General features: G+C 35.0%; 1 protein-coding gene across 5 annotated transcripts in view; it reads left to right on the forward strand.

The window, feature by feature from the left end:
- LOC145672109 (LIM/homeobox protein Lhx3-like) overlaps nucleotides 1-27,318 on the forward strand; it is a 345,528-nt gene that overhangs the window by 283,090 nt on the left and 35,120 nt on the right. For 4 of the 5 annotated variants that reach the window (XM_081741411.1, XM_081741402.1, XM_081741421.1 and 1 more), the window contains exons 4-5: nucleotides 4,943-5,126; nucleotides 10,089-10,246. In XM_081741411.1, coding sequence (XP_081597537.1) covers nucleotides 4,943-5,126; nucleotides 10,089-10,246 — 342 coding nt within the window. The remainder of the gene's footprint in view (nucleotides 1-4,942; nucleotides 5,127-10,088; nucleotides 10,247-27,318) is intronic. The other variant, XM_081741393.1, reaches the window with a different exon arrangement.

A 27,318-nucleotide genomic window follows, 5' to 3' on the forward strand; every position in this document is an offset into this window, starting at 1 on the left:
AATTATCTTATCTCTAGGCAGAACGGTAATTCCCGTTGTGCCTACTTCCCGTTGTGCCTACTCTTTCGAGACGGGGAATTATGTGCAGGGAGGAATTTTTGTAGGGAATATTTCTTTAGTATTTCTAAAAGCTTCTGTAAAAACAACCACCACCTCTACAAGTTTCATCATACATGGAAAATTGGTTGACTCAGTTGCAAGAATGTTAGACATTGTATGTGAAACAAACATTAAAAAAAAAAAAAAAAGATCTAATATCAAGCAATTTCAGAACAAAATTTTATTTGGGTTTCCAGTAGTTTACCTCCAGCATGCTAAGACTTGCAGTACTAAAAAATGCCACAGTTCACATCCCCAAGACATGTCTGGCCAACTAGTCTGTACCTAGTCATTTTTTCTGAGAAGAGCAAGTAAGATAACATTTAAAATATATGATGAAATTTAAAGGAATAGTTATTCTTCTTACAGAATCTATTAGAATTACTAAAGAAAAAATCCCTAGAAAAGATCCCTCCCTGCACAGAATTCCCCGTCTCGAAAGAGTAGGCAGAACGGGAAGTAGGCACAACGGGAATTACCGTTCTGCCTACAGATAAGATCATTAAAAATATTTTCTACAAAGTGCTGGAGGGCCTGTAGGCATAACGGGAAGTAGGCACAACGGGAAGACACCGTTCGACCACAGTTTCAGACAAAACACCCAGTAGTATATGATTCTATAGCTCATTACCTATCCATCGCCACCACTCATATAATTGCTTCATTCAAAATCCATGGAATTACATATACCCCTCAACTATAATTGTTTTGTAGTCTAATTGTTTTGAGAGACAGTCCCCTATTAGCCTCTAATTTTCTCTGCAGTAGAGCCAAAATTGCCCGAGGCAAAACTAGAATTCACTACATTCATTAATTATAATTTTCGTCACGAAGAGTAGTCAAGGAGCAGATATAGTATGAGCAAAAATACGGCTGTGACGTAAACGGATATGATAAATGATAAAATCAGGGGTGCAAAGTGCTTGTGAGTTTGATTTTAAGATGTACTGTATTTTTCTGTGCTAATATTAAATGCTTTTCGAGTCATAAGGATAGGGAAGAGATATATGCGTCTTGCATGCAAAATTTTTGCTGAATTGTTTGTGAAAGCACTTGAATATTCCATACTGTAGATGGAAAAGTAACATAAAAATTGATATTAGGGAGATGGACTATAACAATTCTAAATTGACTTGGAACATGATAGGACCCCTGCAGAATTTTTTTTTTTTTTTTGTATCTCTGACGTTTGCTGTCGTCTTATAACTCAAAAGTCACCGTGCAATAAAATACCAAGAATTTGGTTATGTATTGTTCATTGTGCAACGTTGTCACCAAGTTGTCTACAAAATAAACGTTTATTTTTTTTTAAAAAAAAAAAAAGGTCCCTAGTATCTTCTTCCCCACAACTTAAAGTGTTAACAAAAGTAGAAGGAAAATTGTTACACTACATTTTTTTTTTTTTTTTTTTTTTACGTGAGCGAAAGTGCATTTCTGTATCGACAAATGCTACGGAAACTGTCCGAGAAAAAACTCAGTCAGTTAGGATCAGTCAAATAATAATAATAATAATAATAATAATAATAATAATAATAATAATAATAATAATAATAATAATAATAATAATAATAATAATAATAATATAACAGAATAGACAGAATGTCTTTGTTCATCAAAAATTAAAGTTAATTAATATTAAACATTAACATATTTTAATGTTTTCTATTCTTGTGTAAGTTAATTCATACTGTACAGAATATTTTTAAACAACATTTGTCTTCACAACTATTTAAAACATGCTGGATTTTTTTAACCATTACTTGCTAAGTGAATTACTAACTAAATTAAATATAACAAGAAAACATTGAAATATATGTTAAAATGATGATATTATAGTAATAAACCTCACACATATCAGTGCTTCAAGGGAGACTTATAAGATGAATGACCTGATTGTTCCGAAGAGAACACGTGTATTGCTCGTATTTATTCTGCAGTCAAGGTACACGTAGAGAATAACTGAATTACTTAGTTAAGACTAGTAAAAATTACGTAAAATCGTAAAACATCGTTCATCATATGGTTTTTCACTTTACGTATGACTTAGGAACCAAATATATCCACACCGTAATATTTTACAAGCTTTTGTAGCAGGTGAAGGTTTACATCCATGCCAAGTTTGATCCAGGTTGAATGAGTTTGGTTGAACTCGTACGACATATATAGTGTTCTTGCCATTGCTTTTTTTTCACGGTAAATGTCAAATGAAGGACGAAGAGATGATTAAAAGCAATTTGTGTCAAAGCATAGGTGCTTCAGTAGTTAACTCGACATGAGTTTTCAAGTTATTTCACTAAAATAAAACCAAAAAGAGAAAACTGAGATATAATGGAAAATAAAACTATATTGTTTAATAAATATTAGCAAATAGAGTTATTAGGTTGCATCGAATAACAGATTTTTTTATTTGTTACAATCGATGATAATAGTATACATGAGAACCCCTGATCTGCGTTTCTTCTGTTCTATTACCACTTCGACATGAAATACCATAAATTTTCTACGTAGTGCAATAGTAAGAAGTATCCATGTGCACAAGACATGCGATATGAGTTAAATTCCCCCCCCCCACACACACACATAGTCATAGATAAAGTACAAGGGCACTACACAAGCAGATATAAAGTAAAGGTACGTTCTCTTTTATTTTCGTATCAAGCGATAAGTAAATAAAAGTCGCTTTGTTACCCCCTTTGTAAATTCGTACATACTCAATGAATAATCCCTAAAAGTATGAGCGTCCTGCTCCTTCGGGAACTGATGCAGCTTCATGTATACTATATCCCAATCGAACTTCTTTCTTTCCTTTTCTTTAGCTGCTCACATGCAGCAACCAAAGACTTTTTCAATTTAGACTATTTTCCAAAGACCTATAACGCAGAACGCCAACTTGGGTTCATTCAATATCAACATCTTATATATATATATATATATATATATATATATATATATATATATATATATATATATATATATATATATATATATATATATATATATATATATATATATATATATATATATATATATATATATATATATATATATATATATATATATATATATATATATATATATATATATATATATATATATATATATAAATTTGAGGGGAAGATGATATTCCTCTTGACAACGTTTTTTATAAATTCGTAGAATCTTCTTAAATATTAGATTGGTGTAAATGAAGTGTCCTCCCTCAAGTGCACCATTTTCCAAGACCAAAAGATGGAAACTACATTAGCTAGTTAATCAAAATGGTCGTTATCTGCAATCACAGACTTCTTACATCGCTCAGCCAGCGATTGGATTCGGTGGCGAAACAAATCTGCTAACTGCTATGCGAACAAGTCCTCAAACCGCACATTACACCACCTAATCAATAGAGAAGGCCTTCCCTTCCAAGAAGTATTCCAGATGTCAGAAGAGATAGTAGCGGGTGAGAGAGATGTCAGGATAATAAGGTGGATAACGAAAAGTTTCATATGTACTCAGAGAATTTACAACTTTTGAGCGAAATTTGCGCGTGCGAAATGTGGTAAAAAAAAATATATGATGATACCATGTCTTTTGAATATTTCTAGGTCCTTGCAGACAAAGTTACAGTGCATTTCACGGAGTTCAGCTCTGTAACGATTCACAATAATAGTTTTGTCTCGACAGGAAAAGACATGATGGATCAAAAACACTATAAATCGCCGTAGCAGCAAAATCTTCTAGCGGTTTTAGAAACCGCCTAGATTTTGATCAAGATCAACCACCGTTCTGACAGTTTAAGACTGTAGCAGATCCATTTTTCACCAAAAGTGACAATCCGATGCAGGAAATTTTTCCGGTTGTTCCTTACAATCAGGAGAACTGCACATCTCCAGACGACCAGCTTTGTCGGCCAGTCCGAAATGATGCGGCACCTTTGTGTCAAACTTTTTCTCCTTGTCGTTACAGAACGACAGTGGTATGGTGTATGCCTAACCCATCTACAATGGCATAAACACTTTTCTGAGAGTCTGTTTTCATGGTGTCCCTGAGGAGCTGTGAGCATGACAGACCATAGAGGATTTGTATACATTAATCAATACGTAAGTGATGAGAACCTGAAGCCTTTAATTTCAATTCATTATTTTTTCATTGTTGTGGCGAAACAATTGGATACCAACTTATCACATTATAAGGGACGCTGTCTGACAGCTTTCAGGTTTATTTGCACGGCATAACTCACTTTCAACAAAAATGTCACAAAGCGGTTCTTCGAGGCGCAGTGACGATATATGTATAATATTTGAAGGTAAACAATGGCGACTTGGAATGTGTTTAAGTGTTTCCCCACTATTTGTTTGTATTCAGTTATGTGTGAACACAAAAAACTTACTAAAGAAAATATTATAATGTGTCTTTGGGATGCAAAATAAAAGCAAAAATCATTAAAACTGCTAAATAGTCTACTAGTCTGCAGAAAATACAGTACGTTGTCAAGAAGTTCGCAAGTACAGTTAATCAATTCAGTTTTCAGCATCGATCACTTTTTTTTTTTCGTACCACATACTTCAATCTCGATTCTACTAATATATCGCCCTTGGAAATTTGGCGCTCTAGGCCCAAGTTCCTGTGGTCCATGCATAAATATAGGTCTGTTCGTAATAATTCATTTTTATCAGAAGTATCCTAGGACCTTTTGCCTCGTATAATTCTGGTTGTACTGCATTTACCTATATTGTCTTTGTAATAATGCTCCGCAGATGACATAGTAATGTAAAACACAAAATTAAATATCAATGTGTATGAGTGTGTGTGTGTATATACTTTGTGTGTTGTGGAATATCTGTCAATTTGTTACTTGCGCTAGACGGTGCTTGTCTTGAAGCCGACCAGCCGAATAAGCGCCCACGGACCACCATCACGGCCAAGCAGCTCGAAACGCTGAAGAGTGCGTATAACAACAGTCCAAAGCCGGCGAGACACGTCCGAGAACAGCTCAGCCAAGATACAGGGTTGGATATGAGGGTCGTCCAAGTATGGTTCCAAAACAGGTAAATATAGTGTTTATTAGATTTATGAGGATTTTTCATTTATAATGTATTTTTGAGTTTTCCAAAATTGAGAAAAAATTTATGCTACTTAAATGTTGCATAAAAAGTGAACTATAACATGAATCTACTTTTATTAGCTACACCAGAGGGATGGCCAACCCGTTGATCGCGATCTGCTAATTGGTTAATCGGTAGAAGTATATCCTGCAGTGGTCTATTCCAGCGTTTCCCAATCTTTTTCAACTTGCGGCACACTACTGGTGTAACTTCAATTCTCGCGGCACACTCATAGATATTATTATTTGTAAATATAAAACATCGTGGTATTTTTTTTTTCTGTGATTACTGATCTCCTTTTCACAGAGAAGAAAGCTCGATCGCTGGTTTTGACCCGTGGAAAATCATTATACTTATTTTTCATTTTAATTTAAAAATAGAAAACAATTGCAATGTAATATAGAACGCAAGCTTTTAAAAATATACTTTCTTTTTCAAAAACTGTATCTAACATTTTAGTAAGAAGGAAGATCACTAAATAACGAACGAACAAACAAATCTCTTTTACTTTTAAAACACAAACTTGTAGGTAACTTGTATGCATGTTTGTTTTGTCGAAAGGATGGAATATTTTAAAATTTCAACTTACTAAATAGTCTGCAACAATAAAGAAGCAATAATGGCCATAACAATGATAACAAATATTTTTCTCAACATTAAAAATGTACTGAAAAGTAACACAGTATGAAACTTATAATTTATTAACATGGTTAATATACATTACAGTTTTTAAATATTATATGAAGATTAGAATTGTTCAATAGTATTAGTAATGTAACAATTTTGCAATAATATCTATTGGAGGTTACAATTGTTTAATAATAATGTATTAAAGTTACATCTTTCAAAAATACATTAGACTATCGCTAATCCGACCCTCAGTACTCCAGCCTCTCAGTAATCCGGCGCACATCCAACTAGAAACACGTGCACAATGAATTATCGTGCGCATGCGCAACAACTTTTAGTTAAACAATGTTTTATATACTGTACGTATTCGAAATTGTAGCATTCTTTACAATTCGGAAATCATGTCTTCTAAAAGGAAACACGTTATGCTAGACCTCAAGCAGAAACTCGAAATTTTAGATAAGTTAAATCGAGGTTCCTTGCAGAAAGCCATTGCTGCTGAGTTCAATGTTGGAAGAGCAACTGTTTATGACATCAAAAAGAAAGAAGATGTCATTCGACAGTAGTCAACACAAATGAATAGTGAGTTGAGAAAACGGAAGGTTAAAGTACTGTATACTATATCCCTTATGTTTTCAAAATAAATTAAAAAATAAGATAAATAAATAAATCAAATAAATGTCAGACACTCAATAATCCGGCACTTCCGCTAATCCGGCACCCATATGTGCCAGGAATGGTCGGATTAGCGAGAGTCTAGTATAAGTAAAACAAGTCTGTACACGATTCAACGTTAATGTGCAACTTGAGCTTGATGTTCTTTCATACTCTTCTTTAATTGTGGACGGATAGTTGATAAACACACTCTCATATCGTATTCTGGAGTTAACAGTTGTGACCTGTTCTTACACTTAGTTGTGTTCACTGCAGAAAATACTGCTACATTTAAGTAGGTTGTAGAAAATATAGTGAGAATTTTCACAGCCTTTGTAGAAATATCTGGATATTTTCTCCGGAGAGAAATCCAGAATGGTGCCATGTCTTGTTGTGAGTGCTGGAGCTTCAAACCTCCATCATTCCTCACATCGACAGGTTCATAGTAATGGGAAATACAAATATTTTCCTATGTCTTGCAATTTGGTTGCTGTAGAATGAATAGTTTTGTTTTGATTTTCCTCGCATAGTAATGGGAAATACAAATATTTTCCTATGTCTTGCAATTTGGTTGCTGTAGAATGAATAGTTTTGTTTTGATTTTCCTCGCATAGTAATGGGAAATACAAATATTTTCCTATGTCTTGCAATTTGGTTGCTGTAGAATTAATAATTTTGTTTTGATTTTCCTCGCAGCACACCAGCGGCCAATTCGCGGCTCTCCGGTTGGGAAACGCTGATTTATTCCAATGCGAAAAAGTTCGGTGAATCAACCTTGTTAAAATAACTAGTATAAAGCACATTGCTCACTTTGTCCAGTTATAAGTGAATATATCTTAAATAAAAACCACTATACTCTCTAATTATTTTATAACTTTTCTGTATAATAATATGTTTTTAATCTAAGGATTTATTTTTATTCATTTCGTAGATCGTAAGAAAGTCCCCTTTATTTTATTTTTATTGGATCAAAAGAGCCAATATATTTCAGGCAAAAATTTTCTTGATAATTTGTTTATTATCTTTTTAAAGTTGGCAAATCTATTCCTTTGATGAGACTTTTTTTTTTTTGTAACGCAATACATACAGAAAAAGCTTATTTTTGGATTATAGTTAGTTTCTGTGAAGGAATACTTTGTTATTTACATCAATATGGCGAATCTATGAATTTCATTGACATGCACTGTTTTGAGATGCGAGGAAGAAGTAACACATGCTAAATAGCTGAGTTTACGGGAAAATGATAGCCTTTGGGGGCCAATAAGTTTTTAACTTTCAAGATGAACATTCAGCCGAGAGAAAGGTAATAAGAAGAGTAAGGAACAGTTAAAACGCTGTGCATACGTCTGGAATGGAACTATAATTGCATTGTCTAATAAAAATAACTTTTCTAAGCCAGCAGTGCAGATTAATGAGACCTTATTATCTTATTTCAGAACATTTCTAAAATCAATTATCTGGTCTGAGAACCCATTGAATAAATTGTCCTCTTATACAATTTAAACAGTTATTGCTGATTTTTGAACATTTTTGTGGAAACAGAATTTACAATTTTTGCAGAAATTACTTCGAAGAAATGTTTAGCGTCATACATCAATTAATCCTGTCTTTAAGTTACTATTGGGATGGTGAGATTGAAATGCCCAGTTTTAATTCTGATGGGAAAGCATCTGTAACAAAACGAATGAGTGGACCGAGGTCACGCGTACAACGTCATAAATTCCTCGCATTTTCAGGAAATAGGTTGAGATGCACAATCAATCAAATGGGAGTGCGTAGTTGAACAGTGTCTTGTGAAGATGCACCATAGAGAACATACAATTTCGAATAACTTCCTTTATGACTTCAAACTAGAACATTCTGCACATCTAGCAGCAAAAAACATCAATCGTGCATTTCCGCAAGAAGTAAGGAATCAAAACATCATAAACCTTGACACAATATTAAAGAATGAGATCAGCTACCACCGACAACCTGCACATTCATATGAGCTCCTTGAGAACACTTCAGTAGTTGGTTGTCGAAAAAGTGTTCATGCGATTGTAGGTGGGTTAGGCATGCACCATTCCACTTCCATGGTGGTGGATCCACGCAATTGGTAAGGTGAAAAGTGATGCCACTTCAATTGACACTGGCCAACAAGAATTGTTGTCTAAAGGTGCGCAGTTCTGTGAGTATATGTAACAACCAGAAAGGTCACTTCTGATGAAAAATGGATCTCCTACGACAATTGTAATCCCTCAGGGCTGTAGCTGGATCGTGATCAACGTTTCAGGACAACGTTTCCGCTCGTAGAAGACACTTTTGCTCTTGTAATGATTTGGTAGGGTTATCTTTTATGTCTTTCTCCATCGTGCCTATACCGTTACAGTGATAAACACCATGAAATGAACTCCAGGCTTTTAGCAACAGTCAACAGGTATGGCGTCATGTTGCACAACTATCCACGCAAATATGTCGCTCAAAGAACGGTGCAGGCGGTCTAGTATAAAACTTTTTCTTAACCACCGTATTTTTGTGACATCTCTTCCACCGGTTACCACTCAGTAGAATTTCTCTTATGAACAGATGGTGTAACGTGTTTTTGCAGACTTCTTCCGTACCCATGCTCCATATTTCCTTTATAAAAAAAAAAAAAAAAAAAAGATTGGTGAGCGATGGTGGAAGACTACTTTCACTAGTTAAGTATTCTAGTTTTCATTTTGTTTTTTCTTCAAAAGTCGAAGATGTCGCCCTCAGACATTTCAATCGCATTAACCCAATAGAACAACACTATCGAAATAACCATTAAAATAGTCATCCTAAAATATATTTATGGATCTGGCAGATATTGATCTAGAAACAGATAATCAAAATGTTCCTTCACTTTTCGATTTCGTTTTCAAATTATAATGAAATGTCCCACCTCTTTGCCACATATCCTCGGTACTTTAAAAACCGAAGCCGTAGTTTTTTTTTTTTTTCAAAATTGTTTACGTAGCATGATGAATTGTAAGTTGCGTTTAGAAGGATAATTCATTCAACAGTTGTTTATTACTATTTTTTATTTATTTTTGAGATATGAGCATTCTTAACAATGCTATCGACCTCATCACAAAATTTTTTATAAAATAATTTGACATTTTGAGAGTTCTTTTGTTCTACTCATACTAAACACATGGGACTATCTTACACAACCACCCTAATACATAATCTGACATTCTGACTTCAAAGCGGCTAAAAGTGGGAGATCCTGCGGACCCTCAAATCACGACTGGTCCATCTGCATTGCAAACCGTAAAGTTATACCATTACCAGAACGAGATGTTTTAGAATTCATACAATCGTATCAAATTTCAAATAAAACTTTTTCTGACACTTATTGATATGCAATAATAATCCGCATTGTATCTTGTAAAAATAGTATGACAGGCTGGATAAAAATGAAAGAAAATATTCAATATAGATTGAGAAAAATAAGATTTGACATTTTGAAAAGTAGAAGTGGATGTAATGCTTTTATTGTAAGTAATGGTTCCACGTGTAATTCCTATATTCTTAAAATGATGTGTAGTTTGTGGTGATTGATAGCTCGCAGGGGCCGGCTGTTGAGGAGAGGTATTATGCTTTTCGTTGTTTCAGAAGAGCTAAGGAGAAGCGGTTGAAGAAGGACGCCGGAAGGACGAGGTGGAGTCAGTACTTCAGAAGTATGAAGGGCGGGTCCTCGCCTCGCCACGACAAACATGAAAACGGGAAGGAGGAGAAGGCGGACATCGACTCAGCGTTCAACCATAACCACGGTAAGACATGTTCATGTTTACATTTCATGTCTCTTTTCCATTTGTTTAAAAGCCTTTTGTTTCTAAGTTTTTACCTTTTATTAGCTCTTTTAAAAAAATTAACTTCAAGGGCAAATAAAGAATATGTTTCTTTTTCTGTTTTATGCCAGCATTCTGATTTTTTTTAAATGTAGATTCCCTGCCAGCACACTTGGTAGTCCCTTCGGCGGCTATTAGTCGGCATGGTTGGGACTAGGTAACTACAAAGAAGCATTGGCTGAACGTAGTTTAAAGTGTATGTTGGCCAACCAACAATTTGCCGTCATTCAGCCAACAGTAGACTAATGGTCGGCATGGTTGGGAATAGGTAACTGGCTCAACGTAGTTTAAAGTGTAGACTATGTTAGCCATCCAACAATTTGTCGTCATTCAGCCAGGAATAGGCTAATGTTCGGTATACTTGGGAATAGATAGCGAGAAAAATACATTGACCAAATGTAGTTTAAAATGTATGTTGACCAACCAACAATTTGTCATTGGTCCAACAGTAGGCTAATGATCGGTATGATTCGGAATAGGTAACTGGCCCAACGTAGTTTAAACTATTGTTGGCCAACTAGCATTTTGCCGTTAGTTTTCTAACATGATCGACTTCGAAATTCCAATTGCAGTTTTATTTCTTTGGTAACGATTATGTTAGCAATTAAGCTAGTTGGCAAATGATCGGCAAAGCAGCCAATTACAACGTACAGCCAAGGTTGGCGGTTGGCTAGTCTATTATTTCCCACTGTTGGGACCACTGTTACACTTAGTGGCTACTGTTAGGATTCGAACAATTTCGTGCCCTAATAATTCGAGTAGTGTAGTATTCAATTATTCGAACAAATGAAGAATTATGGCTGTAACGTACTGGCGTCATTTGCGAAGCTGAGAGGATAATTCATAATTGTTCCTCTAAGTTCGGGAAATATACGTATTTGAATAACTTCTATACCGTACTAATATACTAATAAAAAATACGCGAAACTTTCATGACAGTGAACAGTCTAGTCCCTTCTCCCTGGTAAAACCTGAAATGACGCTACTGCCAAAGTGAATATTCTTAAAAAAGAAAACAAGTATTCGAAAAATTAATCCAATAAAAAAATATATTCATATAAAGACTTATTTGGTAGCAACACTCCACTTATTTGGTAGGAGGTGTGCCTTCATGCAATCAAATAGTAGATGAATAAACAGTCATGGTCCATGGTCTATGGTTCCATTCTCAAGTAGGGATAGAGGATTGTCTTTATGGATGTGTATCATAAAGCAATAGAAGAGTAACTTCAAATAAACCATTTCGAATTCCAGTAAGTAACAACGTCGTTAGGAGTGATGCCATGCTCACATCATCCTGGAAACCATGACCCGTGGTATTATCAGACTCACTAGACCCGGTGAACGGGATAGACTCATGACCCAGTTTCAGCTAGACCACGAAACTTCGTTACACATCAAGAAGAGCGATTTCCCTAATGACAAGTGATTGATTTTCGTACTTACTAGTTAGAATATCTCAAATTAAGTCCTTAAATTGAAAAGAATATTGGAAAAGTAAATGAAAGAAAATATCTAGTTAAAATGGAACCTTAGTTACGCTTTTTTTTTTTTAACACACACTGAAATTTATCTATTGGTTAAATATCGTTAATTTTCTAATTAATTATTTGTCTTGACTCCTTCCTTCAATCGGCCCTTGCATGAAGATGATAAAATTCATTAATATGAGAATATTTGGAGGGATAAGGCCTTCTAAAGGCAGAGAGAATTTAAATGTATAAAACACTTTTACTAATACCTTACGTTAGGAGGAGTAACCTAATTCGTTATAATGGAATCAATGAAGGTATGTTTTCTCGATGTATGCAGAAACAAATATTTGGAGAAATAATTTCGTGTTCTATATAGCGTGTTACAAAAATGTGTCACATTTTAGGGACATATTCTTCAGATCAAAATAAGAAAAAAAAAAAGTTCATATGGATCTGTGCTTTAAAATGGACAGTTTCGGAGTTATAGGGTACCAAAAAAGTGAAATAAGTGAATTCTAAAAGTTCATAGCTCCACTACTATGGGACCTATCGTAGTCGGGTCAAGACATCACGGAGGAACTATTATGTGAACTATCCAAACATTCATGTTTAAAATTGTTCCAGTACTTGCACACCAAGTTTTAGAAAGGTAGGTGGAGAATGATCAAGTACTCCTAAATAGCCTCTCTAAAAATGATTGTGCAAGTACCGGAGGTTCTGAAAGATGGACATTTGGGTAGTTTACATACTAGTTCCTCAGTGATGTCTTGACCCGATAACGATCGGTCTTATAGTAGTGGAACTATGGACCTTTAAAGTTCACTTTTTCAGCACCCTATAATTACGAAGCTATGCTCTTCCGGCCACAGGTCCATATGAACTATTTTTTCTTATTTTGATGTCAGGAATCTATTTCCAAAACATTGTGACAATTTTTTTTGCATATTGTGCAATTTTTTGCAATTGTGACACCCTCTAAATTTGATTTTTGCATATTCTATACATTTCGTTTTATTATGCGCTTTAGTATCCTATAGCTTCTGAACAGCATTGTTTATTATTATTATTATTACTTACAAAAGTGAATATTTCCAAAACTCAAACAGCAGGTACAGGGAAAAAAATAATATTTGTTTGTTTGTTAGTAAACTGTTGAAAACTTCTCTCTTCTATTTACCTTCCTCCACAGATCAACAGTTTGATATGTAACAACCTTGTTGTGATGTTCAACAAACTGACAAAGCCTCGTTTACGGCATCTCTTGTGAAGCAGCCCAATCGTGAAATTAGTATTGATTACTCCATATCCGGGTACCGCTCTCGCTAACACCAACAGATGGTTTTTGAATCTGTTAAATGCGTTCGGTTGTCATTCAGATGAAAGAGAAAAGGGAAGTGGGTGACAGCCAATGAATATGGGGGATAGAATAGGAATAATAAAAAAAAGCATTTGTCAAAAATCAAGAGAGAAAAAAATACAGGACAAACAGGATATGAGACCCTCGCTACCCTTGCAGAAATCAAACTGACTTCTCAATACAAATTCAATGTTGCCAGGATAAGTGTATTTTTTGTAGGGATCAGAGTATTGCATTCCTGTTATTTACGCCTTGAATCAGGCCCGTAGCCAGAACACTAAAACAAGGGTGACGAAATCAAAGGCATCATTTGAGGTTTCAGTGGGAGGCAATTCCCCTTCTGAGTTTTGACAAATATATTTTAATCAAAAATGTTTATTTTTGCAATATATTATTACCCAGAGATGTAAGCAGGGAGTGAGTCTTCCGGGTCTAAATCTCCTCAAAAATCCCAAGTTTTCTGTAGTTTAAGATACTTTTAGGGATGATTTTTACCAATTTTAATAGCCTATAATCAAGGGCGCCCATGTTGTGGTTTCCAGGGGGGACAAAATAAGCGACATTTGAAATATAGTTTCAAATTTTGCTGTAACTATTCTAAAAACTTTATTGGGTATTCGTTATTCCGAAGTACAATTTCTTCTAATGGGGGGAGAGCGCCCTAACTTGCCCCCCTTGATGGGCACCCTTGCCTATAATTACTTCTCATGTTGAATTTAGGCCTGCCTCCGAAACAGGGGTATAAGTGGATCTGAAAAGGTAGGGGGACACATGAAGTCGAGCAGTTCTCCGTGGCTATCTTTGATCATTGTAATTTTTAGAAAGTGCAGGGATTCCACAGATATTTTTTGGAAGTGGGGGTACGGAGTCTCCCCGCGTTCCCCTTCACTTTTACCCTTATCCCAAAATAAATTTCTGTGTATTGCTATTGCGGGGGGAGGACTCTACATTCACACATGCATATCAATAAACAACTGAAAATTCCTAGAACAAGACAAAAAGTAAACATTTTTAAATTTGACGACATGAGAAATTTCTCGAATCTCGTGTGAAACACTAGTTCACCTATGTCTTAAATCACAAACATTATCTTTCTTTATTATTATTATTTTTGTTAGTTCAACGTCCCATGCTTATGCCATTTAGGCTAAAGAAGATGGATTATTAATTAAAGTAAATGATTATGAAAATATTTTTTGTGGTTTCCCACCGGGAATCGAAGCCGATATCACGTGCCTCAAATTCACACGCTCTAGCCACTAGACTACCAGAGATGTCTAAACACTGTTTTAGTGTCAGATGTTTCACACACATACACACACACACACACACACACACACACACATATATATATATATATATATATATATATATATATATATATATATATATATATATATATATGAAAGTGACTAAGTTTGTGACCATTCTTGAACCACTCGACCGATCTCGATGAAATTTTAAACATAGATGAGGTTCGGGCCTGGCGTGTTTTTATTATTTCACTTTGACCGTGCAACTTAGAAGAGGGGGAGAGGGGAAGGGAGTATTTATACATGATCGAAAATGAGCAATATTAGTGCCGAATCCATAGTTTTCGGGATCGCTGAGACGAACAGTGACACTTCCGATGTCGTTTAAATCCAAATTCAGCCCCGAAGCTTGGGATGGGAGAAGGAGGATTTATATAACACTGATCGAAAATGGCCGATACTATTGTCGAATCCGTAATTTTCGGAGTCGCTGAGACGAATAGTGACACTTCTAATGCAGTTCAAATCCAAATTTACCCATTTTATGTCCAAAATGAAACGTGTTCTCCTCGTGTGAAGAACGGGTATTCTGCTAGTAGTATATAAAACTCTAAATTGATGATTTAAGATACTCAAGTCATTGCACCAGATACTTTAATAATATCATACCCTTGATGGAGCTCTAGTGATGCGGAAAGATTCTGATAACTTATAAATGAGATTTAAAAAGGAAAAATAGGATATAAATTTTGTACATAGATTTATTAAACAAGACAAGAAAAGCTCTCTGAGAATCGAGATGAAATGAGACGAGGGTTCTTCAAGAATCAGAACGAGACAATACAAAATTTACGAGACGAACTGATATGAGTAAACCTTATTTATCGTCTCATCTCATCTTTTGAATAACAATACCCCCAAGCTATGGTATTGTCTTAACTAATGAGTATTCAATAGCAAACCAGTTGAGAATGCTCGAAGAACATTGCTTAGAACGAACTTAAAAAGAATTAATTTTGAATCAATAACTACTGACGCAATATTTATTGAACCAATAAATAATGACGCAATAATTGTTGAATCAATAACTGGTACTGGTATTGAATCAATATTGGTATTGATCAACACCAGAGTTACGGTTCCCGAGATTTGCCTCCTTAAATCTCCCGAAATCGGAACTTTTTTGGCCAATATCTCGGGAACGGTAAGAGTGACGCGAAAAATTCCATCACTTCTTTTAGATAGTTTTTGATGCTCTATCGAATGGAGGACTCAAAATTGAAAAATTCGCAAATAACAGATACACACACACACACATCACACGTTAACGAACCTTTTAAATTCGTTAAAAATAATAACAGAGGATTTCTGGTGGGGTCGTTTACATCAAGTAGACAGAAATTGCCTATGTAAAATGTTGATTAGTAATGAATTGCACAAATTAAAAATATTTGTCTATTTATTGCACTGTTTTTCAATCTTTTTTAGTTTTGCTACTCTAACTGTATATTTTAAAATTCCACGGCACGTCTATAAAAATTTAACTTTTTCCGGAGTTTATCCTACTTTGTGTCTTTGATGATAAAGAAATATGAAGTTGCAATTATCAGACTATAATACACACACAAAAAAAAGATACCCATTTGAAAGATGTAAGTAATTAACTTTTTCTATAAAATGTTAACTTTCTTCCGCCAAATTTTTGAAAATGGCTGACGCAACATCTCAATATTGATGCTATTTGGACATGAACATAGGGCAGCAGCGTCATTTAAGTTTTTTGCCAGGGGGTAGGACAAGATGCTCTATCAACATAAGAATTTTAAATTTCTTCTTACTATATTGGTATACAATCTGTATGGACTTCTTAAGCTCAAGGCGGGGCAATCGGCCCCTCCCCTCTCCGAGTGACGCCCTTCAAACAGTGACTAATAGTAGCTATTCATGTCCTGTTTGAAATCTACATTCCCTAACTTTTATGCAACCTGTATAGTAGCAAAGAAATGTTGGTTGCCTACAATAAAACGCAAGCTTTCCTTTCAATTTTCCATGCATAGTGCCGCATGATGTTTACTGTATTGTCTATTTATTTATTGAAGCCTCCAGATACACGAATGCCAGAATCTAGTGTAGCTCGCTAGATTTTATACTTAATATTGTAGTTTTCAAAATTCAAAGAGGGTAGTTGTCCCTTGTCTCAATCCAGTGGCGCGAGAGAACCGGGTTCGATTCCTGGCGAGACCTCGTAAAGGGACGCTAAACTCCAATGGTGGCGAGACCTCGTAGAACAATATTGCATTCTGTAGCATACCGTTGGACTACAAATTGAAACTACGGAGGTTGAAAAGTTGTTTAAATTCTCTGAAGTAAGGGGGTCATAAACCTTAGCAGTTACGACAAGGCAAGAACCAATCAAGACTGTGGATCTCTAAATTGTCACAGGATATATTGATTATGTGATACAGGTAGAAAGCATTTGACACTAGAAACAATACGGATGATGATTATCAGGGCCCGGATTTTGTTGACAAGTCAACTTTTTTCTGTTACGCATAAGACAAGGCAAATTCTAATAAAAACGTTATCCATCAACTCTAGGTTCTAAAAATATATTTTTTTAGGGTCAACGTTTGGTCACTTTTTGCCGTTTTGAAATTTCAGGCCATTTTTTAATATTTTAATGTAACTTTTAGGTCACTTATGGTCTTTTTATTCTTTTTCCTCTACATAAGGAAATCTTTAAATGAGCATGGTTTACAGTTATGGACAAGACGAAGTTGAATAATCTCTTTTCTTGCTTCCTGACTATTGGGGGTGGAAAAACTGCATTCTTAACAAGCTAATGAAAACTAAACTGTAACTGGTTAACGAAAGGTGGGGTTGGTAGGTGTCCAAACAGATAGTTTTGGGTTGTTGACCACAAAGGATGTGATCACATGAATAACTAAAAATGAATTAAAAGGCTTACAAAGTTTTTAAACAGGGTTTTTATCTATTATTCTCATGTAGTCTACACTTGCGAACTTTTATTGTTTAAGAGTGCTTCCTAGTTTCAACCCGGGAGTAAATTGACGCTTTCAATACTTACAGTGCCGTACAATGGACTGATTAATGAACATAAGTGATCATGGACTGCAACTAACTGAAACAAAACTTTTTGAATATGAGTGACACACGTTAATTAAAATCCAACGGATATTTAAAAAAATGTAAATGTTTTACGAAATAAACATTTAAGAAAACGCAAGTTTTAAGGTCAATTTTTGTGATTTTTAGGGTCATTTTACAGGAATTTTAGTGTCATTTTATAGGTCACTTTCTAGAAAATTTTAGGTCAACAAGATCCGGGCCCTGATGATTATAAACAGAGGTAAAAGTGCGGGAGAACGCAGGGCGCCGGGACCCTCACCTCCAAAAAGTATATACGGCGTCCCCTAGGTCATAAAAAAATAGAATGGACAAAGAGGGAGCAGGACGGCATAACATTATGCCACTACCTACCGCCCCCTTACCTTTTCAGATACACTTTTGCCCCGGTTATAAATAGAAGGAAGTCTTAAAGAAAGGTTGATCTACTTAAAGTCTTAAAGGAAGTCTTAAAGAAAGGTATTATCCATACTTTTAAGTTTAAAAATACAAGGGAATTGTGAATTGTCTGTATAAGTTAGTTGTTTCTAGTTATACACACATATTCATATCCAGTGGCGGATCCAAGGGGAGTGCTATAGGGGCTATAGCCCCCCTCCCTTGACGCTCAAGTTTACACTGAATAAAATGGCTTCAATCCTGCTTTACACTGGATAGAACGGCAAACTATGGTTTAGCCCCTCCCTTGATCATATCCTGGATCCGCCACTGTTCATATCCATTTTCCAGTGTTTGACATTCAAGTTAACTTTTTCTTGTCTGTCCCCTGAACGTTTCTCATTTAACTTAATTCTGTAAATCTCGTTGAACTTGCATTTCTAAGTATCTGTAAGCATAACTATAATTTTAATACTCCAACACAAATACTAAGGATAATTCATTAATAAACAAGCAACGAAATTTCATACTACTAATACTGAAACTTACGCACTCTATGGATTTGATGATTACAGACATAGTAGTGTAGAACTTAGAATTATCATTTATATAAAGCAGATAAATTGCAGATTATTATTAAGTATTCCGCCCATAGGTAGGTCCTGGGACCAAGTGCACACCCAGTTTTTTTTTATTGGGAGGGATCTAAGATTTGGGAGAGCTCCAATACTAGAAGCCACTATCTCTATGTAGTATTGAACGGGTATTATTCTCCACTCGCATCGTATTGAACGGGTATTATTCTTCACCCGTGTCGTATTGAACGGGTACTATTCTCCACCCGTGTCGTATTGAACGGGTATTATTCTTTACCCGTGTCGTATTGAACGGGTATTATTCCTCACCCGTGTCGTATTGAACGGGTATTATTCTTCACCCGTGTCGTATTGAACGGGTATTATTCTTTACCCGTGTCGTATTAAACGGGTATTATTCTTCACCCGTGTCGTATTGAACGGATATTATTCTTCACCCGTGTCGTATTGAACGGGTATTATTCTTTACCCATGTCGTATTAAACGGGTATTATTCTTCACCCGTGTCGTATTGAACGGGTATTATTCTCCACCCGAAAAGACGATAAGTAATTGTAAAGTACTTCGTCCTATATTTACAGACAAAAAAAAATATTGACTTAGATTGTTTATAAGAGAAAGAGTACAGATGAAGTGCAAGATCAAATTTTCATGCTACATCAATCATTTCCCTGTTAATCAAACTACGTTTTATTGAGAAAGTGTACAAATATATGTTGAGTTAGGAAGTTTTGTGGATGCGTCCGTGCCTGGGACCTAATAGAGGTGAACACGAGCGAGTTTTCTTTGAAACTCTACTCGACTTGAAACAGATATCTTTGAGCTCGACTCGCGAGAACTCTCTTCAAGTATCCTACATACGTAATATGATTATTATCAATGATACTCCTGCTGATACAAATTATTATTATTATTATTATTATTATTATTATTATTATTATTATTATTATTATTATTATTATTATAACATAAAAGGTAGGCGGTATGTATATGAATACTAAAATCTATATAAATGCTGATCTCAGTAGTCTTGAAATCTAGGAGGCAAGGACATTATTCACAAGATTCTTGAGTTTGAGCTCCTTAGGAGCGAGTATTCGAGCTGAGCCAAAAAGTTGTTAAAAATTAAAGGACGCCGGCCAAACATGTTGAAAACTGCTCTGCCCGGGTTTAGAGTTGCCAACGGCTCAAGCGGCTCGGCTCAGCTCATTCACTGTCGAGCCGAACCGAGAAGTGAACTGAGCCAACAGCTCACCAAATCGAGCTGATGGATCACCGAACTGAGCCGGTTCGAGCCATCGGCTAAGTTGAGCTGAGTCAAACGGAGACGTTGCACTCATCTCACCGGAGCTGGCTCGAGTCGATGGCTCACCTGAGCCAAGACGGTGGCTCACCCCAACCGAGGCGGCTCAAACCATCGACTCAATTGAGCCGAGCTGATGGCTCATCCCAACCGAGCCAGCTCGAGCTGTTCGCTCAATCGAACCGAGCCGAGCCGCTTGATATCACTACCCAGGTTGGGATTCTGCTTGTGCTAAAATATTCCACCATGCAGGTCTCAGCCTAGATGGTAAGAACAACAGTATATACTTATATTGGTGCTTACGATATTTGAGAATGTCTCATTATAAAAATCTATTGTTGTCTCGTTATCGAAACGAGACGAGATGCAAGAACTGTACCCTGTCGTGAGCAATACTAAAAGTACTCCACATTACCTCTTACATTTCTCATTGCTTTCGCTTTCCAGTCTAATCAGGTCATGATTTCAAAACGAGTAAAAATGAGCTAAACTAGCGAGCCATTTATCAACCTCAACTCGACCTCAAAAATATTGACTCAGCTCGGAACTCGACTCGAAAAGATTACCTTTGACTTAACTCGTGTCCATCCCTAATTACAAATACAATTATTCTTAATTTGTCTCGAGGGTTATGAGCAAATACAGGTAATTTTATTTTTCAGAATTGGCAACACTAATTGCTAGGTGGATTAATAACCGTTCAGCGTTTATATACCGTTAGTAAGCGATACAAAAATATTCCTACAGCTGTCAACCCTGACAATCAAAGTTTCCAGCATGTTTGTCCATTGTTAGTCTTTGGATGAATTTTAATGCAATTTCTCTTTTTGATATTTTATTAACCATGACATTGCTTATGTAACTATTCATGACAGAATATGAATGACTTTTCACAGAATTTTTCATATATGTATAATATGCATATTTCCTTTCTCCCATATGTCCACCTGCTCCATCTATATTTTCCTCTTAGTTCTTTCCCCCTTTTTATGTTTGATGTTGAAATCACAGTAGCAATGTTTTCAATTGTTGTTCGCTTTATGTATTCACATAATATATCACCAAAATTTTTAATTCATTCTTTCCCATAGCCATTGTTGTTTAACAATGGGGAGTAAAAAAATAGTAAAAGATGTATATAGTCACATAACAAATCACAAAACATGCTACTTTTTTGTGGTTATTTCTTGATGTGTAATAGACACGTTATTTGCAGTTTTGTATAATTTGTCATTATTCTTTCTTTTTTTAAAATTTTGTTTGTCAATCCCCTCCAGAAAGAGTTAAGAATGCTTATATTCCAATGACAATTACATTAAAATACGTTGAATATAGGGTTTGATATAAAGCTTGAAAGCAGAGTTCGTAGATTTGATTAATAAAAATTTCCCTCGACTGACACAAAAATTTCCCTTTCCTTTTCAAATGTTCCCTAGTTTGTCGAATGTCCAATTCCTATGACAGAAGTTATGTGATAAGATTAATTTAGCTATCATATATTACAGGAAATGCCAGCTACATTTGTTTTTGGCTTCTATTTCTTTTACTTTTCCCTTTTTTTAACGAAAAAATACACACAAACACCCACCTAACAATAGGTGCAAATTCTGTTACTTTTGACACACACACACCACACACATACATACAATTGCTATTGAAACTGATTTATTTCTGAAGAACAGAGAAAAAATTAAACATTTCTATTGCTGAATCAGTCAGCGCGAGTTTTCTCTGGATTTCCACGTTTTATCCCCTTTTCCCTTTTTGCTAAATTTATCTACAAAGTTTTTCCCCTAGATTAGGAAAATTTCTCTCAAATTATGAACATTGGCTTGAAGCCAAGGTAGAATTTGTTTATTTGATTCAGATTGCTTTAACATAATGGTTTCCAACCTGAGGGGTGCGAGCTACATAGTGAAATAAAATTATGAAGTTTTTAATAATAATAAAATTGTGTGTGTGTGTCTGCCATCAGGTATCCACATAGAAGTGACTGGCCTAGGGCTACGAAATTTTGTACACAGACAGATCCTCATGAGATCTAATCGCCTAGGAAGCCCTTATTTTCGATTTTCGGCTCGAGGGAAGGGGATGAAATTGAATGCATGTTTTTCACGATTTCTAAGGACGCCTTGCATATATGCAACCCATATTTACTTATTTGTTCTGCGGGGTTACATACCAGCAGAAGATAAATATCCCGATAAGATATTTGTCTTACTTTCGTTTTATTCAGGTTTTGAATTAATACCCTACAAGGACAGTTGTTTACAATTAGTTATAAATAAAGCACCACGTGTACTGACTGTGATTTTATAATTAAGCTTTAGTAAACTTCTCAGATACTACATTTTTGATACTTGGTCTTTCCTATTACTAGTCAAAATTTCGAAAACTAAATTATTGAGAAAATTAAAATTCTTTACAATTCAATTCTGGACCTTGTAATCGCAGAAGGGGTCAGACATGCGAGCGAGAAAGTAGAGGGGGAACTTGAAGTGTACGTGGTTTACGAACAATGCCAGGTAAACAACTTTGGAACCAATGGCTATTTTGACTAGTAATAAGAAAGGCCAAGTATAATAATCACGTAACAGTTTTATATACATACAAAAGCTAATCACATAGGCCTTTGCCATTTCATTAACTTCTAACTTTTAAACTTCAAACGTGTGAAATGAGTTCCAAATGGGGTGTCATTTGGGGGAAGGTAGAACGTAAATATGTAAAATTTCTGGTACACCAAACTCCTTAAAGACCACAAGAATTTCTATTGTTTAATTTCTATACACACAGCGGATCAAACATGCTCGCGGATCGCCCTTTGGTCACCGCTGGCTTAAACCATGCTGGGAATAGAATATCTAGGATAAAGTGAATGTATATCAGATTCCACTTTAAGAGTCATATGCGCCGACTACATGGGTGTTTCGTGACTCAAGCATCCATTGGAGATATTTTAATGAGTCCTGAATACCCGGTGAATTTTTGCGTTGGAATTAACTTCAAAATTAACTTTTATGCGGTAAATAATAAAAAGAACCTATAGTGCATGTGATCCCAGATTAAATTTTGGGTATGAATGCATATGTGTTGAATCAACATCTACAATACCTATTTTAGACTCTTCAGGCTTACGGCATATTGAGGATCGAGCGATATAACATTACAGCGATAATAATAATAATAATAATAATAATAATAATAATAATAATAATAATAATAATAATAATAATAATAATAATAATAATAATAATAATAATAATAATAATAATGATAATAATAATAATAACCCATGAGTGTAATTTTGTATAATTACTTCTTGAAAGAACTTGGTGTTTGATGTTGTTAATTTATATTTTTTAAAATGTAAAATGCTTCATGTAAATTACAAGCCAGTTGAACTGTTTTCTATTTTCACTCAAATTATTCTAAAATGTTCTTAAGGTTTGACTGTAATCATTATTATTTTAATAATTTTCTGTCTCCTTATTTTGGTCAATATTGCTAAACACGTTCGAAATTCACAAACAAAATCGTAATGTTTAGGAAAATTTTGTTCAATATAAAGTTTAGAAAATCGTGCTAATATATATATATATATATATATATATATATATATATATATATATATATATATATATATATATATATATATATATATATATATATTAGCCTTTACAATTTAAAAAAAAATTCAGGGTTCATTTAATAGTCTTTCTCGCCTCAGGAAGAGTTTGAGAACTACTGATTTATTGAATCTACTAAGAAAAGACAATAAAAAAGAGTGTGTGAGACGTTAGTGCCGAAACCTGAGCACCGATTCAGAAACTTAAAAGTCGGCTATATCAAGGAAAAATGAAATGAAATCTTTGAGTTTAACGTCCTACGATTATGCCCTTTTAGGCTAATGGAGACGATGATCAAAGTAAGTGAATGATGATGAAAGAATTGATGGAGTGATAAAGTGGGAGGAAACGGGAGTACCCCGAGAAAACCCACGAGCACTATGTTGTCCACCACAAATTTAGTTGGCCTATGTTATGAGTAACTCTAGTGTTTGAAAGAATAGGACATAAGGATATAAAAATCAGGTATCCTCAAAATTACCAAAGACTGAAGTTACTAATTTTCACTCAGTGCTCCCTCAAGTGCCGATGCGTATTCTTCACCTCTTCTCCCCTTAATATAAATTTATCTCGTCCCTTTGGCTTATCCTTATTGAATTACGATAGAAGATAATACAATTAGTGCTTTTTTAATGCAATATCTTTTATCTCTCGATCGGAATGAAAGCTATTCAGCTGGAGTCAATCTCATGCTAAGTTGCACCATCACATTGTGTCCCTTGGTACAGCAATCCCAGACGTTGGGTTTGACCCCCTTGAGAGTAGGGAACAAACTGCAAAGCAAAACTATTCCCACCCCTCTGTCCTTTGTGATAGAACGTTCTGTTATTCTCTGGTGTAAAATAATCCCGGCCACACAGCTCCAGAGGTTTTCTCATAGTAAGTTGCTTCTCACGCTGTCCTCTCTGATCTCGCGGGACTCAACAGTAAGCTACACGAGCGCCACGCTTCGACAGAAAAGGGAAACAATTAGTAGAAACATGAGAAAGGTTAGTATATGTCGGCTCTTTAACACAATAGGAAGAGGGTTTGGAGTTAAATTGTCTCCACCAGTCCCCCCTTTCTTTCTTAATTGAGTGTGGGAAACTTTTCTAGAGCTCATTACATTGTGAATATCTCCCCTTTCCCTTTCTGTAGCAATAGCTATCTACAAACACATACTGTTCCGTATGTTTGTTTACCTTATAATACTAATTATCTACCCGCGAATTTTGTTTTCCAACATTATTGAATTAGTTACTAGTTGTAAGAACACAAAGTTTTAAAATTTACGTATACAGAGAAATTAATTATTTACATGCACGACACATCCAATTAATATGTGTTTACATAATTGTTGTTACTTGCGTTTATTTACATTATATTATACATTTCATAAACAATCATTCTTATTATAGTTATACACCATCTTTTGGGATTTCAAATTAAAATTTCAAAATATTTTTCAACTGAAATTTAATTTACTTTCTGTCCAACTTGTTAATTAATTTAACGCTGAATTAATTTTTAAATTAAATTTGTAACTTTCTGTTTTGTCAATATAATTAAGAGTTCAAGTTGTATTTAAATACTCTGAGGCTAAAATATATAATAAGGTTTTATTTAAAATAATAAAATGAAAAAAATCTCCAACTCAAATACAGATTATAATTCAGTTTTTTCATACTTTTGGCCTGTTAATGTTTTATTAGTATGAATAAACAAAATTGTACTTAAATTTCAGAAGGGGCAAATGTGTATTGTCTACGTGAAATTTCACTTTTATCGACAGATTTTCTCCTCTCTCGCCAAAGGCAAATTTGAAATAACGCTACTCTCTTCAACAGATTTTTCTTGTGAAAGAAGTAATAATAATAATAATAATAATAATAATAATAATAATAATAATAATAATAATAATAATAATAATAATAATAATAATAATAATAATATTAATAATAATAATAATAATAATAATAATAATAATAAAAGAAATATATCATACCCTGTCTGGTTCGTTGTGCCAGACATGGTGTAACCCACTGATCTACCACCCACAGTGACCCACTGACCCACCACCTACCGTGACCCACGACCGTTCACGACCCACTATGACCCACCACCCACCATGACCCACTTCGACGCACTGTGACCCATTTATACTCACCACCCATCATGACCCACTCTGACCCACTATCCACCAAAACCCACCGTCATCAACTCTGATCCATGATCCACACCCTCCTCTCAACTGACTAAAGAGTTTACACTTGTAATAAAACAAGCCTGTGAAATTATCACTAATCGGAGTTTGAATTTCTACGGTAAATCGCTCAAACATTGCTCTGTTACAATACCGGTGGATCTGACCTTTACGATATAAAATGGTAAAGTGTTCGACATGGGTCATATTACGATGAATTTCAATTTAATTATCATATACAATTATTTCCTTGTTGAATTTTATAGATACTGCTCGTGGAAAATATGATGAAATTCGAAAATCTCAAATCAAGGTAAAGGAATCTCAAATCAAGGAATCTCAGGTCAACGTGAAGGGAGAAAAAAGAAAAAGAAAAACGTAAAATTCGACTGTCTCGAAAGCCAAGTTGTACGTCCTATTGCTGCTATTACAATCACAAATATCAATATTCAAAAGTGCCTGAAGTTTTTTTTTTCTTAGATATCTCACGCTGTCTACAATGAACTGAGCAGAGTGGCTTGGTGGTTCGTAGTAGGTCAGAGTGGGTCGGTGGGTCAGAGTGGGTCACGTCCTGTTGACCCACGGCCCTCTGACCGACTCCATCTCTGCGTTGAACCATGAATTATCCATACAATGACAGGAAGAGAGAAAGAATAATAAAAGAGGCCCATGCCCCACAGGTGAAAACGTTCATTAGATTGATTATCAATGGAAGCTATTAACATAATATTATTACATTTACAGACAAATATTATACGGTAAAGTGGGTATACTTTGCACCGAATTTTCAAACAAAATTTGATTTCTTACTCCGTTCTCATCTCTCGGTTAGCTTAAGTCTTGAGAAGTACTCTTATGATGTTCTAGCTGTTACTGTATTCATGGACGTACGCAGGGGGTAGGTCATGAAGGTGCAGATCCCCGACCGAAATCGTGACTATTGTGTAAATTTAGTCCAATTTTAGGGATAATTTTACAAATTTTAATATATTCAATTTGAACTTCTCCGAAATAAATTCCTGTATATATCCCTAATTGTAGTTAAGTGTACGGTGGGATTAGTTTTTAAAAAAAATCGATGCAAAATAGTCCAAATGAGCATGTAACTTTGCACCAGCACAAACTTCTAATTTCTCTACGGCTTTGTACGGCTCGGTGTGAAGAAGCTATAAAGTGTATAGTGAATCTTTCTACCATTAGGGGTTACAAAACACAATTCAGTACTTATAATGCAGTACTGTGCAATACTGTGAATTTACTGTAAAGTTATTACGACTACATACGTTGGACTATTAACATTACTGTTAAAATCGAATCATTTTAAAGTCCTCTCTAAATGTCATTCAATTCATTAATTGACCTTCAAGAAACATTTTACTTTGGTTGCACATTGCCAAACAAGTATTTGAAAAATCATTACATTTATTTCATTATTCTGTAAAAAAAAAAGTCCAATAAACGATTTACTAGTGTTTCTTCAACCATCACGCCACATTCCCTTGCATTGCACGAGCCTTCCAGTTGTATGATCTAAGACATTATCGTCATCTTCTATCAAAACTGTTGGAGCACATTTCTCTGGGTGGATCGTGTTGTCAGACGTGAAGCAGAGAAACCTTACCAGAACAACCACTATTAGAGGCTAGGGTCGTTTCAAGAGGAATTGTACTCTGG

The sequence above is a fragment of the Thermobia domestica genome, chromosome 2 (assembly GCF_964235325.1).
Source record: "Thermobia domestica chromosome 2, izTheDome1.hap1.1, whole genome shotgun sequence".
In the NCBI taxonomy this organism is placed as follows: domain Eukaryota; kingdom Metazoa; phylum Arthropoda; class Insecta; order Zygentoma; family Lepismatidae; genus Thermobia; species Thermobia domestica.